The sequence below is a fragment of the Erythrolamprus reginae genome, chromosome 11 (genome assembly GCF_031021105.1).
Source record: "Erythrolamprus reginae isolate rEryReg1 chromosome 11, rEryReg1.hap1, whole genome shotgun sequence".
In the NCBI taxonomy this organism is placed as follows: domain Eukaryota; kingdom Metazoa; phylum Chordata; class Lepidosauria; order Squamata; family Dipsadidae; genus Erythrolamprus; species Erythrolamprus reginae.
In genome coordinates this window covers 30,408,985-30,427,001 of record NC_091960.1, presented here as the reverse complement: position 1 = coordinate 30,427,001, position 18,017 = coordinate 30,408,985, and the positions used below count along the sequence as shown (strand labels likewise).

At 39.6% G+C, this 18,017-nt stretch overlaps 1 protein-coding gene across 6 annotated transcripts in view; it reads right to left on the bottom strand.

Annotated features, from left to right (window-relative positions):
- The window catches only part of NIPAL3 (NIPA like domain containing 3), a 45,522-nt gene continuing 27,505 nt past the window's right edge, over positions 1-18,017 (bottom strand). For all 6 annotated transcript variants that reach the window (XM_070764224.1, XM_070764222.1, XM_070764221.1 and 3 more), the window contains 4 exons: positions 10,505-10,593; positions 8,248-8,311; positions 5,026-5,120; positions 1-2,950 (listed from right to left, as the gene is read on the bottom strand). In XM_070764224.1, the coding sequence (XP_070620325.1) occupies positions 2,772-2,950; positions 5,026-5,120; positions 8,248-8,311; positions 10,505-10,593 (427 nt within the window). In that variant the 3' untranslated portion in view covers positions 1-2,771. The remainder of the gene's footprint in view (positions 2,951-5,025; positions 5,121-8,247; positions 8,312-10,504; positions 10,594-18,017) is intronic.

Below are 18,017 nucleotides of genomic sequence, written 5' to 3'. Positions count from 1 at the left end.
TGTCATAAAGCTTTGTTTATTTACACATACCATGGTGAAGACAATACACTCCGTCAACAAATGTGTTTGGGGTCCTAGAAATCAGTGGGACCAAAATGTTAGCTATCCTTCTGAAAAGAACCTTGACTGTCTCCTCAAGAAGAATTTAAGAGAAATTTCTAAACAATTAATGCTTGCAAAATCATTCCCAGATCAATATCCCAGGAAGTCCACCCCCCCACCCCCCCAAATTTGGAGTTATGCCTAAATATTTGCTTGATATTAGGGAAGAGGTGATGGCATGGGAAGAAATCTGATTTCCAACAGGTGTCTCCAGAAGATATCAAAACAACAATCAAAAAGAATGCTGAAGATTTTGAAGAGGTTTAGAGAGCGGTGCTTTTCAAACTTGAGAATTTTAAGATGTGTGACCTTGAACTCCCAGAATTCCCTAACCAACTGGGGAATTCTGGAAGTTGAAGGCCCCACATCTTCAAGCTGCCAGGGTTAAAAAACACTTTTATTTCATATCACCCATGGATCTTCAGTGCAAATCAGTCTGTGAAAATGGCCCAAAATATCTGAGTATCCTCCATTCAAACTCTACAGAGCCGTTGAAAACTGCAGCAAGATTTACACTCGTGTTAATTCTTCTACAAAACCAGGGTTAAAATCTTTTCAGTTCTACTGATAACCACCAGAAACCTGAAAAGGGTAGTGACTATTTTCTGAGATGCTTTCACATTTCCCAGTACACCTTACAACTGGGTATTTCCACTGATCATCCGCCCTTAATACAAGACCACATCTAACAGAGTTTAGCCTTTTAAGGCCAGCTAAGATTGTCTAAATGTTGCTGGGGGGTGAAGGAGCAGATAAAACCCTGGTACAGTACAAATTAAAAACAAAAACTTGCAGGAAATCAATGTCTTTCCCTACGGGCAAAATAGCCAGAGATAACAAAATAGGTTGCGGTATTGTAGACTGGAAGTTGAAGCACCAGGATATTTTTAAATGCTCTTCCAGTTGTAAATAATTCCTGCACATTTAAACATAAATATCACACAGAGGAAAGAAGGAAGGAAGTTTTGGTCACAACTCAACAAATCTGCAGAAGCTGGCTTTCTTTCTATTTGCAGGGAATTTTTAATCCGCATTTTTTTTAAAAAAAGCATTCAATTGCAGTCTCCAAACATTACTATCCAATAATGCAATCTACCCTGTAACCCACTAAATATGAAGACTAGGCCTAATGCAAAGGACATTACAATCTAGATTTTCATTTTCAGAACAGTTATTAAAAGCACAAATATTATGATTTCGCAATGGCGATCTTTGGGTTAGTGAAACACGTGTCATCATATTCTCAGCATCTGGGGTTGCAGAACAACCTTACTAATTCATGGTGTGTTGTTGTGAAAGGTACGAGTTTCTCAGTGGCGATATGTCTTCAGTTGCATAGTTTTCAAAGGAAAAAAAGGTTGAACTGTTGACTAAACCAGGGGGCCTCCAACGTTGGCCACTTTAAGGCATGTGGACTTCAACTCCCAGAATTCTAGGAGTTGGTCCTCCAAGTTTAAAGTGGCCAAGGTTGGAGACCCCTGGATGAAACCCTTTGACCAGGTAACAGGATACTAGAATGTATCCTGCCTCCCAATTCCCAGATTTGGGAGGACAAAATATACAGTGATACCTCGTCTTACAAACGCCTCGTCATACAAACTTTTTGAGATACAAACCCGAGGTTTAAGATTTTTTTGCCTCTTCTTACAAACTATTTTCACCTTACAAACCCACTGCCGCCGCTGGGATGGCCCACCTCCGGACTTCCGTTGCCAGCGAAGCACCCGTTTTTGTGCTGCTGGGATTCCCCTGAGGCTCCCCTCCATGGGAAACCCCACCTCTGGACTTCCGTTGCCAGTGAAGTGCTCATTTTTGTGATGCTGAGATTCCCCTGCTGGGATTCCCCTGCAGCATCGCAAAAACACAGAAGTCCAGAGGTGGGGTTTCCTATGGAGGGGAGCCTTAGGGGAATCTCAGCAGGACAAAAAGGGGCGCTTCGGCTGGCAAAAGGGGTGAATTTTGGGCTTGCATGCATTATTATTATTATTATTATTATTATTATTATTATTATTATTATTATTTATTCGATTTGTATGCCGCCCCTCTCCGAAGACTCGGGGCGGCTCACAACATGTAACAACAAATCATAAATCGCTTTTTCATTGATTCCTATGGGAAACACTGTTTCGTCTTACAAACTTTTCACCTTAAGAACCTCATCCCGGAACCAATTAAGTTTGTAAGACAAGGTATCACTGTACTAAGTAAAAACTAGTGAACTGCATCAATCCATCTCAGGTTAGCCATGCCAACAGAAAAAAGGATAAATGATTAGTTTTTAGCATGAGGAATCACTAATACATATCTCTTGGAGAATGCCATTCTTCCAGTTTTTAATAGACACACAATCCCTGGTTTTATCCCAAGGAACCCACTGCTTCTGTTACAATGGAGCGTCTGTAGTCACCTACATACAGTCTGTTTAGCTACTCAAATGCCTTCTGCGTTTGCAGTGATGGAGCTGTTCGGATTCCAATGCAATTCAGCTTATCGTAGAATTACCTTTGCATCTGCAGGTACGTGATCCTTAATCAGTATTTTTTAAAGAAAGAATTATTAAACGAGTTCATCCCTACTTCAGCTGCCTTCTGGGCTCAGTGAGTGAAATAACAGAAAGGGGGAGGTAATAAATAAGACAACCACACCTACAGTATTCCTCCAAAGAGCATTCACTCGCTTTTGCTGTGTGACATGATCCGGCAAGAAGCATGTTCTTCCTGGACAACGGTTAACGTAGCAGGAGTATAAATTTCGGAGATGCTATCGTTGCTTTCCAGGGCACCATAGGAAAAAGAAGTCTTCAGCTCAGGTTGAACTGCAGTTCCGTTGTCGTGTAGGTTCTGTATGCCTGAAGGTCGAAGGAAGGACAAAGGTGGAGGGGTTTGTGATAAGTCCTAACAGTTATCACTGTGCTGGCTGCCAGTGGAGCCTAAGTCTGTCTCTATTCCTGTTAGCCCGTCACACCAATTTAATACCGTATTTTTTGGAATATATGACGTACCTTTTTCCTTCTTAAAAGAGGCTGATAATTTGGGTGCGTCTTATACTCTGAATGTAGCTTTTTTCTCCCCTCGGGCCTAACTAGCTGCTAATGATATTCTCTTACCTTGCAGGCTCTTTCATTGTTTCTCTCTGCAAAGAATGTTTTCCAAGCCCTAAGTCTTTGCAGAGTTTTTTTTTCATTACTGTAAGTTGCTCTGAGTAAGTTTCTTTCCAGCCCTAAGCAGGTGCTAACGATGTTCCCAGCTCTTACCAGCTTGCAAGCTCTTTCATTGTTACTCCCTACCAAGAATGTTTTCCAAGGCCTACGTCATTGCAGGGTTCCCCTCCCCACCATTCTCTACTTGCTCCAAATATTTCTTTCCAGCCCTAACCAGGTGTTAACAATGTTCCCAGCTCTTACCAGCTTGCAAGCTCTTTCACTGTTACTCTCTGCAAAGCCCTAAGTCTTTGCAGGGTTTTTTTCCATTGCTCTACTTGCTCCAAATGTTTCTTTCCAGGTGCTAATGATGTTCCCAGCTCTTACTGGCTTGCAAGCTCCTTCATTGTTACTCTCTCCGAATAAAGCTTTTTTAAAGCCCTAACCAGGGGATAAAATAATGTGCTGGCTAAGGACGTTAGCCAGATGAATACCTGGTAAGCAGATTCTTTTCCCCATTTTACTCCCCCAAAACTAAGGTGCGTCTTATACTCCAAAAATACGGTAGTTTGAAATGTAGGGAGTTGAAAATTGGGAGTTGAAATCCCCAAGTCTTAAAGTTACCAAGTTTTTTCATTACTCTAACTTGCTCTGAGTAAGTTTCTTCCCAGCCCTAAGCAGACAAGACGGAGTGGCTGTGGGTCTTGCCTCCCAAGGACAATTCCATCTGTCCGTCCATTACCCTGGGGGGAGAAACATTGATCCCCTCAGAGAGGGTTCGCAACTTGGGCGTCCTCCTCGATCCACAGCTCACATTAGAGAAATATCTTTCAGCTGTGGCGAGGGGGGCGTTCGCCCAGGTTCGCCTGGTGCATCAGTTGCGACCCTATTTGGACCGGGAGTCACTGCTCACAGTCACTCATGCCCTCATCACCTCGAGGTTCGACTACTGTAATGCTCTCTACATGGGGCTACCTTTGAAAAGTGTTTGGAAACTTCAGATCGTGCAGAATGCAGCTGCGAGAGCAATCATGGGCTTTCCCAAATATGCCCATGTCACACCAACACTCCGCAGTCTGCATTGGTTGCCGATCAGTTTCCGGTCACAATTCAAAGTGTTGGTTATGACCTATAAAGCCCTTCATGGCACCGGACCAGATTATCTCAGGAACCGCCTTCTGCCGCACGAATCCCAGCGGCCAGTTAGGTCCCACAGAGTGGGTCTTCTCCGGGTCCCGTCAATGAAACAATGCCACTTGGCGGGACCCAGGAGAAGAGCCTTCTCTGTGGCGGCCCCGGCCCCCTGGAACCAACTCCCCCCAGAGATTAGAACTGCCCCTACCCTCCTTGCCTTTCGTAAGCTACTCAAAACCCACCTCTGCCGCCAGGCATGGGGGAATTAAGACTTCTTCTCCCCCTAGGCTGATACAACTGTATGTATGGTATGTTTGTACGTATGCTGGTTTTATATATTAAGGGGTTTTAAGTTAGTTTTTAGTATTGGATTTTTACTGTATATTGTTCATGACTGTTGTTAGCCGCCCCGAGTTTTCGGAGAGGGGCGGCATATAAATCCAATAAAATGAAATGAAAAATTAAAAGATGCTAACGATGTTCCCAGCTTGCAAGCTCTTTCATTGTTACTCCCTACCAAGAATGTTTTCCAAGCCCTACGTCATTGCAGGGTTCCCCCGTCCCCCATTCTCTACTTGGGGTAGACTCACTTTTTCGAAAGCCTGTCAGTTTCCCCTGCTTATTAAAAAGGTACTAGATTTTATAATTACTTGGCATGGCATCCATGGAGATGTAAGGCTCAAAAAACACGCATTTCCTCTTGTTTCTAGTGATCAGGAAGACACCTAAAAAGGCAATGAGGCATCTGAAAGAGATTTTTAAAAAGGAGAAGATAAAGGAGTTTGAAGCATATGTGAGAGAAAACGTGGCTGACAGCTAAAAGTCTTAGCTACATATTTCAACCCCCAGAAAGAGAGTCACCAATCCACCTCCGTGACTCAATTCAATTCAATTCAATTTATTGGATTTGTATGTATCCAAAGACTCAGGGCGGCTAACAGAATAGATATAAAACAAAGCATATAGAACAAATCTAATATATGAAAAAAGTATGACTAAAAACCCTATATAATACTCAATCGGTGATGGCAAACTTATGGCACACGTGCCAGCGGTGGCATGCAGCGCCCTGGTACGTATTTCCAATTACCGTATTTTTCAGAGTATAAGATGCAACTTTTTCCCTCCTAAAAGAGGCTGAAAATTTACGTGCGTCTTATACAGTGATCCCCCGGGTATTGCGAGGGTTCCGTTCCAGGACCCCTCGCAATGACCGGTTTTTCGCAAAGTAGCGCTGCGGAAGTAAAAACACCATCTGCGCATGCGCAGATGGTGTTTTTACTTCCGCAGCAGCGAGGAGCCGAAGATTGGGGTTTCCCCACCGCCCACGCAAACTCCTCGCTGCTGCTCGCCCGCCCTTCGCCCGCCCTTCGCCCGCCCACGCCGTTCGCTCGCGCCGCTTCCCAGCTGAGTCCTGAAGCCAATTTGCTTCAGGACTCAGCTGGGAAGCGGCGAGAATGAACGGCGTGGGCGGGCGAAGGGCGGGCAGGCAGGCGGCGGACAAGCCGTTCGCTCGCACCGCTTCCCAGCTCAGTCCTGAAGCCAATTCGCTTCAGGACTCAGCTGGGAAGCGGCGAGAATGAACGGCGTGGGCGGGCGAAGGGCGGGCGGCAGCGAGGAGTTTGCGTGGGCGGTGGGGAAACTCCTCGCTGATGCCCGCCGCTCGCCCTCCCGCCAGCAAGAGGGGAAAGACCTAGGGAAGCCGCCCAGCAGCTGATCTGCCCGGCGCCATCTACGCATGTGTGCCCATAGAAAAAAGGGCGTGCATGCGCAGATGGTGTTTTTACTTCCGGGTTGCAAAATCGCCATATAGCCGTTTCGCAATGATCGGGATCGCAATACCCGGGGGATCACTGTACTCCGAATGTAGCTTTTACTGTTTTCTTAGTCCTAGCAAGGTGCTAATGTGATCTTCCTCCTTTACTAGCTAAGTGATCTGCCCTTTGCCTGCTTCGTTCATTGCTGCTCCCTCTGACAATCAGCTGAGCCTTTTTTCAGTCCTAACCAGATGCTAACGGGCCAGGTTATCTCCGGGACCGCCTTCTGCCGCACGAATCCCAGCGACCAATTAGGTCCCACAGATATTCTTTCCCCCTAGGCTTCTACAATTTATGTACGGTACGTTTGTATGTATGATTGGTTTTAAAATAAGGGTTTTTAGCTGCTTTAGTATTGGATTGTCGCATGTTGTTTTTACCACTGTTGTTAGCCGCCCCGAGTCTACGGAGAGGGGCGGCATACAAATCCAATAAATAAATAAATGAATAAATGAATGAATATTTATTTATTTATATAAATAAATAAATATCAGCCCTAACCAGGTGGTAATGAGTGAAATGATCTTCTGTGCTTTGCTAGCAAAGGGATTGTCCCTTTGCCTAATTTTCTCATTTTTTCTCTCTGAAGAGACAGAGAATTGAAGGGTTTTTATCAGGGGATAAAAAACAAGCAGGTGGGCTCAAAACCTGCAAACTAATGTGCTGAAGCTGACCAGACTAAAAACTAGCCAGGTGAATAACTGGTAGGCAAATTATTTTTCCCTGATTTTCTTCCCCAAAAGCTAAGGTGCGTCTTATACTCCGATGCATCTTATACTTTGAAAAATACGGTATATCCAGAACTGTAATCTGGGCAGGGATTGGGATAGTGTTTCCCAGTTCAGCAAACTCTAGAATAGAATAGAATAGAATAGAATAGAATAGAATTTTATTGGCCAAGTGTGATTGGACACACAAGGAATTTGTCTTGGTGAATATGCTCTCAGCGTACATAAAATAAAATATACATTTGTCAAGAATCATGTGGTACAACACTTAGTGATTGTCATAGGGGTCAAATAAGCAATGAAGAAGCAATATTAATAAAAATCTGATTAATATTAATATTTTATTAATTAAAAAAACAGGATTGTGAGTTAGAATAAGATCAGCTGGACGTTTTTCAGGCAACCAAGAATCCATCCACAAATGTTCCCAAGCTACTAGCAAAGAGTGGACAACTAACAGCGCTCACGCTCTGCTTTTAATAAGCTGAAAATGATTGACACTGTCTCCCACCCTTATGAGATAGAAGATGCTCAAAGTAGCCTTCCAATAGCAATCGTACATTAAAAAAAACCAACTTGCCAAGTGTTCTGTCTGGGTTCCCCCAGACGCCAACACCAACTAAAAAGAGTAGCCAGACAGGCTGGTAAAAAGCAAAGTCATTTTATATCTTTGAAAACAAACACAGATAACAAAAACTGTTCTTACAAACTGGAATGCTGTGAAGCTTCACAGAAGAGTCACGACGGCCAGACAATACAACAGGCTTCTTGCTGGCACACACACCACTGTAGATAATAAAATCCACGCCTCCTCCAAGTTTTCAGCCTTCGAGGCCACACGCCAGAATCAGAGACGCCAAGGATCGAAGCAAGGTCACAGGACTCCCAAAAGATAACTCTCCACAATACAGGAAGGGCGGGCCTGCCTTTTCAACCTTTCTGAGGAGAACCACACCTAAACCCAGCTGTTGCCTATTAGGGATGGAAATACCTGGCTAATTGTCCCCTTCTTTGTGCTGCCCTTCTCTGCCTCATATCTATGATGGTTTGTGCGTTCTCATCTAATGACTCCAGGCTACTCGCTGGGGAGAGCTCCCCCCCGGGGGTCTCAGGCTGTTCCCCCTCCTCCTCGTCCTGACATTCCTCTTCCCCGTCTGCCTGGTCCTCCTCCTCCTCCTGTTCCTCGTCCTCCCCCTCTGAGCATGGAGCTGGCAGAGTTCCAGCCGTTCCCTGAGGAGCCTCAGACTGAATCACAACAGCCAAGCAGAGAGAAAAGGAAATACAAGCGACACAAAGCCAACGAGTTAGATCAATATTGTAAACTTACCCCAAACAAAACATACAAATATGAAGAACATCCTCTGCAATAAAGTCCAAATAAAAAATTGCACCTGAAAAGAAAAGAAGCATTTTCAATTTAAAAAAACCACACCGTTTCTAAAGGGGGGCACAGAAACTTGTTATCAATGCAGATTATTTCATTTTAAGCACTAAAATATATATTTCAAGTTAAGTGTTGCTCTCCCGGGAATGGGAAAGAAGGCAAAATCCATTGCTGATTACTGTATTTTTTGGACTATAAGATGCACCTTAGTTTTTGGGGAGGAAAATAGGGAAAAGAATCTGCTTATCAGATATTCATGTGGCTAGCATCCTTAATCTGGTAAGTTTCAGCACATTATTTTATCCCCTGGTTAGGAGGGCTTTAAAAAAACCTTATTTGGCGAGAGTAGCAATGAAAGAGCTTGCAAGCCAGTAAAAGCTAGGAACATTGTTAGCACCTGGTTAGGGTGGGAAAGAAACATTCGGAGCAAGCAGAACAATTTTAATAAACCCTACAAAGACAGGGGTTGGAAAACATTATTCACAGAGAGTAACAGTGAAAGAGCTTGCAAGCGAGGAAGAGCTAGGAACATCATTACCGCTGGAAAGAAACATTTGAAGCAAGTTAGAGCAGTGTTTTTCAACCAGTGTGCCGTGGCACACTAGTGTGCCGCGAGACATGGTCAGGTGTGCCGCGAAGCTCAGCAAGAGAGAGAGAAAGAGAGAGAGAAAGAAAGCAAGACACGGAGAGAAAGAAAGCAAGAGAGAGAGAAAGAGAGAGAGAAAGAAAGCAAGAGAAAGAAAGTGAGAGAGAAAGAGAGAGAGAGAGAAAGAAAGAGAGAGAGAAAGAGAGGCAGGGAAGGAGGGAGAGATAGAAAGAGAGCAAAAAAGAGGAAGGAAGGAAGAAAGAAAGAAAGAGGGATGGACAGAGAAGGGAAGGAAGGAAGAGAGAGAAAGAGGGAAAGAAATAGAGTGAAAGGGAGGGAGAGATAGTTTTTTTGTCCAAACTTTTTTTAGCCCCCCCCACTGCCCCCCCTCCCTGCTCAATGTGCCCCATAATTTTGTATATGTAAAAAATGTGCCGCAGCTCAAAAAAGGTTGAAAATCACTGAGTTAGAGCAATAAAAAAACCCTACAAAGACAGGGTTTGGAAAACATTCTTAGAAGAGAGTAACAATGAGAGCTTGCAAGCTAGGAACATTGTTAGCAACTGGTTAGGGCTGGAAAGAAACTTACTTGTGTTGTGATTCCGTCTGAGGCCCCTCAGGGAACGGCTGATCCTCTGCCGGCTTCCTGCTCAGAGGGGGAGGATGAGGAACAGGAGGTTCAGGCAGACGGGGAGGAGGAATCTCAGGCTGAGGGAGAGGGAGGACAGCCAGAGTCCCCCGAGGGGGAGCTCTCCCCAGCAAGCAGCCTGGATTCCTTAGATGAAAATGCACAAGCAATCATTCCGGCAGAGAAGAGCAACACAACGAAGGGGACAATTAGCCAGGTACTTTCAGCACTAAAGAGGCAACAGCTGGGTTTGGGTGTGGTGCTCTCTGGAAAGGCTAAAAGGCAGACCCACCCTTCCTGGCTTGTGGAGTATTATCTTTGGGAGTCCTGGGACCTGGCTGTGATCTTTGGCGTCTTGGAATTCTGGTTTGTGACTTTGAATACTGAAACCTTGGGGGGGAAAGGTGTGGGTCTTATTCTCTACAGTGGTGGGTGTGCCAGCAAGAAGTCTGCTGTATTGTCTGGCCGTCAGGACTCTGCTGTGAAGCCTCATAGCCTGCCTGTTGGGAAGAACAGGTTTTTCTCTGTGTTTATTTTTCAAACTATAAAGTGCTTTTGCTTTTACCAGCGTGTCTGGCTGCTTTTTCCAGTTGGTGTTGAAGTCTGGGGGCACCCAGACAGAACAACTTGGAGCAAGTTAGAGTAATGAAAAAAAACTCTGCAAAGACCTAGAGCGTGGAAAACATTCTTTGCAGAAAGTAACAGTGAATGAACCTGCAAGATAAGAGCTGGGAAGATCGTTAGCACCTAGTTAGGGCTGGGGGAAAAAACTTTGAAATAAGCTGCATTCAGAGTATAACGGAGAGGGGCGGCATACAAATCTAATAAATAAATGAATGAATGAATGAATGAATAAATAAATAAATAAGGCAAACCTGAATTTTCAGCCTCTTTTAGGGAGGAAAAAGGTGCATCTTATACTCCAAAAAATACAGTATTTGCTGATCAGGTCCTTTCGTCATTTTAATGCACGGATATACACCTACCTGCTGAAATTCCTATCACAGTAGACAGGATATAACCCACACTGGCAATCTGGGATACATCATACAAATGGGAAGCTTGGGTTAAAAACCTAGGAGAAACAGAAATACAGTGGAAGAAAAAAAATCAGACAACACTGCCCATAAATAAATAACAAAGCATTTCAGGAAAAGGCAAAGATGTTTCGGCACACAAAAAGGGGAAAATTACAAATCATGAACCAAAATAGGATCAACAGTCTGAGATTTAGCTGCTGATTTTGGTGGCGAAAATAAGCTGATTTGCCAGGCAAAATTTTTAGCTCACTCCAAAATGTCTAGGTAATGTTTTACAGCGAGGGGTCCTTGGTACTTTTTGAACTTGGTGGATTTTTTGGTAGACATTTCATTACCCAAACTATATGACGTCATCAGTGTTGCCTAGTTTGGGCAATTACAAATCACAAGTAGAATAACAGAGTTGGAAGGGAGTGCTTAGGCAGGAAACCTTTATATCATTTCAGACAAATGATTATCCAATCTCTTCTTTAACACTTCCAGTGTTGGAGCATTGACAACTTTTGGAAGCAAGTTGTTCCACTGGCTGTTATAATTATCCCAGCGACCGGTTAGGTCCCACAGAGTTGGCCTTCTCCGGGTCCCGTCGACTAAACAATGTCATTTGGCGGGACCCAGGAGAAGAGCCTTCTCTGTGGCGGCCCCGACCCTCTGGAACCAGCTCCCTCCAGATATCAGAGTTGCCCCTACCCTCCTTGCCTTTCGCAAGCTCCTTAAAACCCACCTCTGTCATCAGGCATGGGGGAATTGAGATATTCCCTTCCCCCTAGGCTTATAGAATTTATACATGGTGTGCTTGTTTGCATGATTGGTCTCTTAAATTGGGGTTTTTAGATTATTTTTTAATATTAGATTTGTTACATTGTCTTTTTTATTGTTGTTAGCCGCCCCGAGCCTTCAAAAGAGGGACGGCATACAAATCTAATAAATAAATAAATAAATAAATAAATAAATAAATAAATAAATAAATAAATAAATAAATTATATGTCTGCAAGAAAACAACCAATCTCAGTGTCATTACGGGAAGTTAGAGGTTTTGGCCTGACAGAGAGCTCCAAGAACCCTTAATTTCAATCCTGAGTTGTTTCTGTCCTAGTTGTTAAGCAAGAAAATAGAAGAGGAGAGGAGAAAATAGAACAATGGATTAGAATATAAGGTAGAATAGAATAGAATGTTGAATAGAACAGAATGTAGAATAGAATATAGAATTGAATGGAATGTAGAAGAGAAGAGAAGAAAGAAAAGAGAGTACGGTGGTACCTCTACCTAAGAATGCCTCTACTTACAAACTCTTGTAGATAAGAACCAGGTGTTCAAAGATTTTTTGCCTTTTCTCAAGAACCATTTTCCACATACAAACCCGAGCCTCCCAAACTGTAACCGGAAAAGGCAGGGAGAAGCCTCCGTGGGGCCACTTTAGGAATCTCCTGGGAGGAAACAGGGCCTCCACCCTCTCTGTGGTTTCCCCAATTGCACACATTATTTGCTTTTACATTGAATCCTATGGGAAAAATTGCTTCTTCTTACAAACCTCTCTACTTAAGAACCTGGTCAGGGAACGAATTAAGTTCATAAGTAGAGGTGCCACTGTATATAGAAGAGAAGAAAATAGAAGAGGAGGGGAGAAGAGAATAGGAGAAAATAGAACAATGGATTAGAATATGATGTAGAATAATAATGTTGAATAGAATAGAACAGAATGTAGAATAGAAGAGAAAATATAGAGAAGAGAAGAAAATAGAAGAGGAGGGGAGAATAGGAGAAAATAGAACAATGGATTAGAATATGATGTAGAATAATAATGTTGAATAGAAGAGAACAGAATGTAGAATAGAAGAGAAAATATAGAGAAGAGAAGAAAATAGAAGAGGAGGGGAGAAGAGAATAGGAGAAAATAGAACAATGGATTAGAATATGATGTAGAATAATAATGTTGAATAGAATAGAACAGAATGTAGAATAGAAGAGAAAATATAGAGAAGAGAAGAAAATAGAAGAGGAGGGGAGAAGAGAATAGGAGAAAATAGAACAATGGATTAGAATATGATGTAGAATAATAATGTTGAATAGAATAGAACAGAATGTAGAATAGAAGAGAAAATATAGAGAAGAGAAGAAAATAGAAGAGGAGGGGAGAAGAGAATAGGAGAAAATAGAACAATGGATTAGAATATGATGTAGAATAATAATGTTGAATAGAAGAGAACAGAATGTAGAATAGAAGAGAAAATATAGAGAAGAGAAGAAAATAGAAGAGGAGGGGAGAATAGGAGAAAATAGAACAATGGATTAGAATATGATGTAGAATAATAATGTTGAATAGAAGAGAACAGAATGTAGAAGAGAAGAGAAAATATAGAGAAGAGAAGAAAATAGAAGAGGAGGGGAGAATAGGAGAAAATAGAACAATGGATTAGAATATGATGTAGAATAATAATGTTGAATAGAAGAGAACAGAATGTAGAAGAGAAGAGAAAATATAGAGAAGAGAAGAAAATAGAAGAGGAGGGGAGAAGAGAATAGGAGAAAATAGAACAATGGATTAGAATATGATGTAGAATAATAATGTTGAATAGAATAGAACAGAATGTAGAATAGAAGAGAAAATATAGAGAAGAGAAGAAAATAGAAGAGGAGGGGAGAAGAGAATAGGAGAAAATAGAACAATGGATTAGAATATGATGTAGAATAATAATGTTGAATAGAAGAGAACAGAATGTAGAATAGAAGAGAAAATATAGAGAAGAGAAGAAAATAGAAGAGGAGGGGAGAATAGGAGAAAATAGAACAATGGATTAGAATATGATGTAGAATAATAATGTTGAATAGAAGAGAACAGAATGTAGAATAGAAGAGAAAATATAGAGAAGAGAAGAAAATAGAAGAGGAGGGGAGAATAGGAGAAAATAGAACAATGGATTAGAATATGATGTAGAATAATAATGTTGAATAGAAGAGAACAGAATGTAGAATAGAAGAGAAAATATAGAGAAGAGAAGAAAATAGAAGAGGAGGGGAGAAGAGAATAGGAGAAAATAGAACAATGGATTAGAATATGATGTAGAATAATAATGTTGAATAGAAGAGAACAGAATGTAGAATAGAAGAGAAAATATAGAGAAGAGAAGAAAATAGAAGAGGAGGGGAGAAGAGAATAGGAGAAAATAGAACAATGGATTAGAATATGATGTAGAATAATAATGTTGAATAGAAGAGAACAGAATGTAGAAGAGAAGAGAAAATATAGAGAAGAGAAGAAAATAGAAGAGGAGGGGAGAATAGGAGAAAATAGAACAATGGATTAGAATATGATGTAGAATAATAATGTTGAATAGAATAGAACAGAATGTAGAATAGAAGAGAAAATATAGAGAAGAGAAGAAAATAGAAGAGGAGGGGAGAATAGGAGAAAATAGAACAATGGATTAGAATATGATGTAGAATAATAATGTTGAATAGAAGAGAACAGAATGTAGAATAGAAGAGAAAATATAGAGAAGAGAAGAAAATAGAAGAGGAGGGGAGAATAGGAGAAAATAGAACAATGGATTAGAATATGATGTAGAATAATAATGTTGAATAGAAGAGAACAGAATGTAGAATAGAAGAGAAAATATAGAGAAGAGAAGAAAATAGAAGAGGAGGGGAGAATAGGAGAAAATAGAACAATGGATTAGAATATGATGTAGAATAATAATGTTGAATAGAAGAGAACAGAATGTAGAATAGAAGAGAAAATATAGAGAAGAGAAGAAAATAGAAGAGGAGGGGAGAATAGGAGAAAATAGAACAATGGATTAGAATATGATGTAGAATAATAATGTTGAATAGAAGAGAACAGAATGTAGAATAGAAGAGAAAATATAGAGAAGAGAAGAAAATAGAAGAGGAGGGGAGAATAGGAGAAAATAGAACAATGGATTAGAATATGATGTAGAATAATAATGTTGAATAGAAGAGAACAGAATGTAGAATAGAAGAGAAAATATAGAGAAGAGAAGAAAATAGAAGAGGAGGGGAGAATAGGAGAAAATAGAACAATGGATTAGAATATGATGTAGAATAATAATGTTGAATAGAAGAGAACAGAATGTAGAATAGAAGAGAAAATATAGAGAAGAGAAGAAAATAGAAGAGGAGGGGAGAAGAGAATAGGAGAAAATAGAACAATGGATTAGAATATGATGTAGAATAATAATGTTGAATAGAAGAGAACAGAATGTAGAAGAGAAGAGAAAATATAGAGAAGAGAAGAAAATAGAAGAGGAGGGGAGAATAGGAGAAAATAGAACAATGGATTAGAATATGATGTAGAATAATAATGTTGAATAGAATAGAACAGAATGTAGAATAGAAGAGAAAATATAGAGAAGAGAAGAAAATAGAAGAGGAGGGGAGAAGAGAATAGGAGAAAATAGAACAATGGATTAGAATATGATGTAGAATAATAATGTTGAATAGAATAGAACAGAATGTAGAATAGAAGAGAAAATATAGAGAAGAGAAGAAAATAGAAGAGGAGGGGAGAATAGGAGAAAATAGAACAATGGATTAGAATATGATGTAGAATAATAATGTTGAATAGAAGAGAACAGAATGTAGAATAGAAGAGAAAATATAGAGAAGAGAAGAAAATAGAAGAGGAGGGGAGAATAGGAGAAAATAGAACAATGGATTAGAATATGATGTAGAATAATAATGTTGAATAGAAGAGAACAGAATGTAGAATAGAAGAGAAAATATAGAGAAGAGAAGAAAATAGAAGAGGAGGGGAGAAGAGAATAGGAGAAAATAGAACAATGGATTAGAATATGATGTAGAATAATAATGTTGAATAGAATAGAACAGAATGTAGAATAGAAGAGAAAATATAGAGAAGAGAAGAAAATAGAAGAGGAGGGGAGAAGAGAATAGGAGAAAATAGAACAATGGATTAGAATATGATGTAGAATAATAATGTTGAATAGAATAGAACAGAATGTAGAATAGAAGAGAAAATATAGAGAAGAGAAGAAAATAGAAGAGGAGGGGAGAAGAGAATAGGAGAAAATAGAACAATGGATTAGAATATGATGTAGAATAATAATGTTGAATAGAAGAGAACAGAATGTAGAATAGAAGAGAAAATATAGAGAAGAGAAGAAAATAGAAGAGGAGGGGAGAATAGGAGAAAATAGAACAATGGATTAGAATATGATGTAGAATAATAATGTTGAATAGAAGAGAACAGAATGTAGAATAGAAGAGAAAATATAGAGAAGAGAAGAAAATAGAAGAGGAGGGGAGAAGAGAATAGGAGAAAATAGAACAATGGATTAGAATATGATGTAGAATAATAATGTTGAATAGAAGAGAACAGAATGTAGAAGAGAAGAGAAAATATAGAGAAGAGAAGAAAATAGAAGAGGAGGGGAGAATAGGAGAAAATAGAACAATGGATTAGAATATGATGTAGAATAATAATGTTGAATAGAATAGAACAGAATGTAGAATAGAAGAGAAAATATAGAGAAGAGAAGAAAATAGAAGAGGAGGGGAGAAGAGAATAGGAGAAAATAGAACAATGGATTAGAATATGATGTAGAATAATAATGTTGAATAGAATAGAACAGAATGTAGAATAGAAGAGAAAATATAGAGAAGAGAAGAAAATAGAAGAGGAGGGGAGAATAGGAGAAAATAGAACAATGGATTAGAATATGATGTAGAATAATAATGTTGAATAGAAGAGAACAGAATGTAGAATAGAAGAGAAAATATAGAGAAGAGAAGAAAATAGAAGAGGAGGGGAGAATAGGAGAAAATAGAACAATGGATTAGAATATGATGTAGAATAATAATGTTGAATAGAAGAGAACAGAATGTAGAATAGAAGAGAAAATATAGAGAAGAGAAGAAAATAGAAGAGGAGGGGAGAATAGGAGAAAATAGAACAATGGATTAGAATATGATGTAGAATAATAATGTTGAATAGAAGAGAACAGAATGTAGAATAGAAGAGAAAATATAGAGAAGAGAAGAAAATAGAAGAGGAGGGGAGAATAGGAGAAAATAGAACAATGGATTAGAATATGATGTAGAATAATAATGTTGAATAGAAGAGAACAGAATGTAGAATAGAAGAGAAAATATAGAGAAGAGAAGAAAATAGAAGAGGAGGGGAGAATAGGAGAAAATAGAACAATGGATTAGAATATGATGTAGAATAATAATGTTGAATAGAAGAGAACAGAATGTAGAATAGAAGAGAAAATATAGAGAAGAGAAGAAAATAGAAGAGGAGGGGAGAAGAGAATAGGAGAAAATAGAACAATGGATTAGAATATGATGTAGAATAATAATGTTGAATAGAATAGAACAGAATGTAGAAGAGAAGAGAAAATATAGAGAAGAGAAGAAAATAGAAGAGGAGGGGAGAATAGGAGAAAATAGAACAATGGATTAGAATATGATGTAGAATAATAATGTTGAATAGAAGAGAACAGAATGTAGAAGAGAAGAGAAAATATAGAGAAGAGAAGAAAATAGAAGAGGAGGGGAGAATAGGAGAAAATAGAACAATGGATTAGAATATGATGTAGAATAATAATGTTGAATAGAAGAGAACAGAATGTAGAATAGAAGAGAAAATATAGAGAAGAGAAGAAAATAGAAGAGGAGGGGAGAAGAGAATAGGAGAAAATAGAACAATGGATTAGAATATGATGTAGAATAATAATGTTGAATAGAAGAGAACAGAATGTAGAATAGAAGAGAAAATATAGAGAAGAGAAGAAAATAGAAGAGGAGGGGAGAAGAGAATAGGAGAAAATAGAACAATGGATTAGAATATGATGTAGAATAATAATGTTGAATAGAAGAGAACAGAATGTAGAATAGAAGAGAAAATATAGAGAAGAGAAGAAAATAGAAGAGGAGGGGAGAAGAGAATAGGAGAAAATAGAACAATGGATTATAATATAATGTAGAATATAATATAATGCTGAATAGAAAGAATACAATGTAGAATAGAATAGAATAAAGGCTATGGGAATTAAGTGTTGGGCAGAATGATGGCATGGGGAGGGGAAATCTGTCTCTGTGTTTTGTTTTGGCATGCATTATCCCATAGCACAGTGTTTCCCAACCTTAACAACTTGAAGATATCTGGACTTTTCCTATCCATTGAAGCCTGTACCTGTCCTGTTTGGTTGCTGCACCAAAGTATAGCTTTGGCTCCCAACCATGATGGCTACAAATGGAACCTGAAGATCCAGGAAAACCCCCCACCTCTTCTTATGTGTCAAAGAATGCTCTCCATCCCTCTGAGCACACGTCCAGCCATCCACGCAAGTTGCAACCAGTGTGGGAAGTTGGCATTTAGCTGTGTAATTCCCAAACGCCTCCCCGCCAAGCCTCTTTAGAACAGGAAATTATTCAAATTGTTATTAAAAGGCCCATCTCTGGGCAGAAACAGCG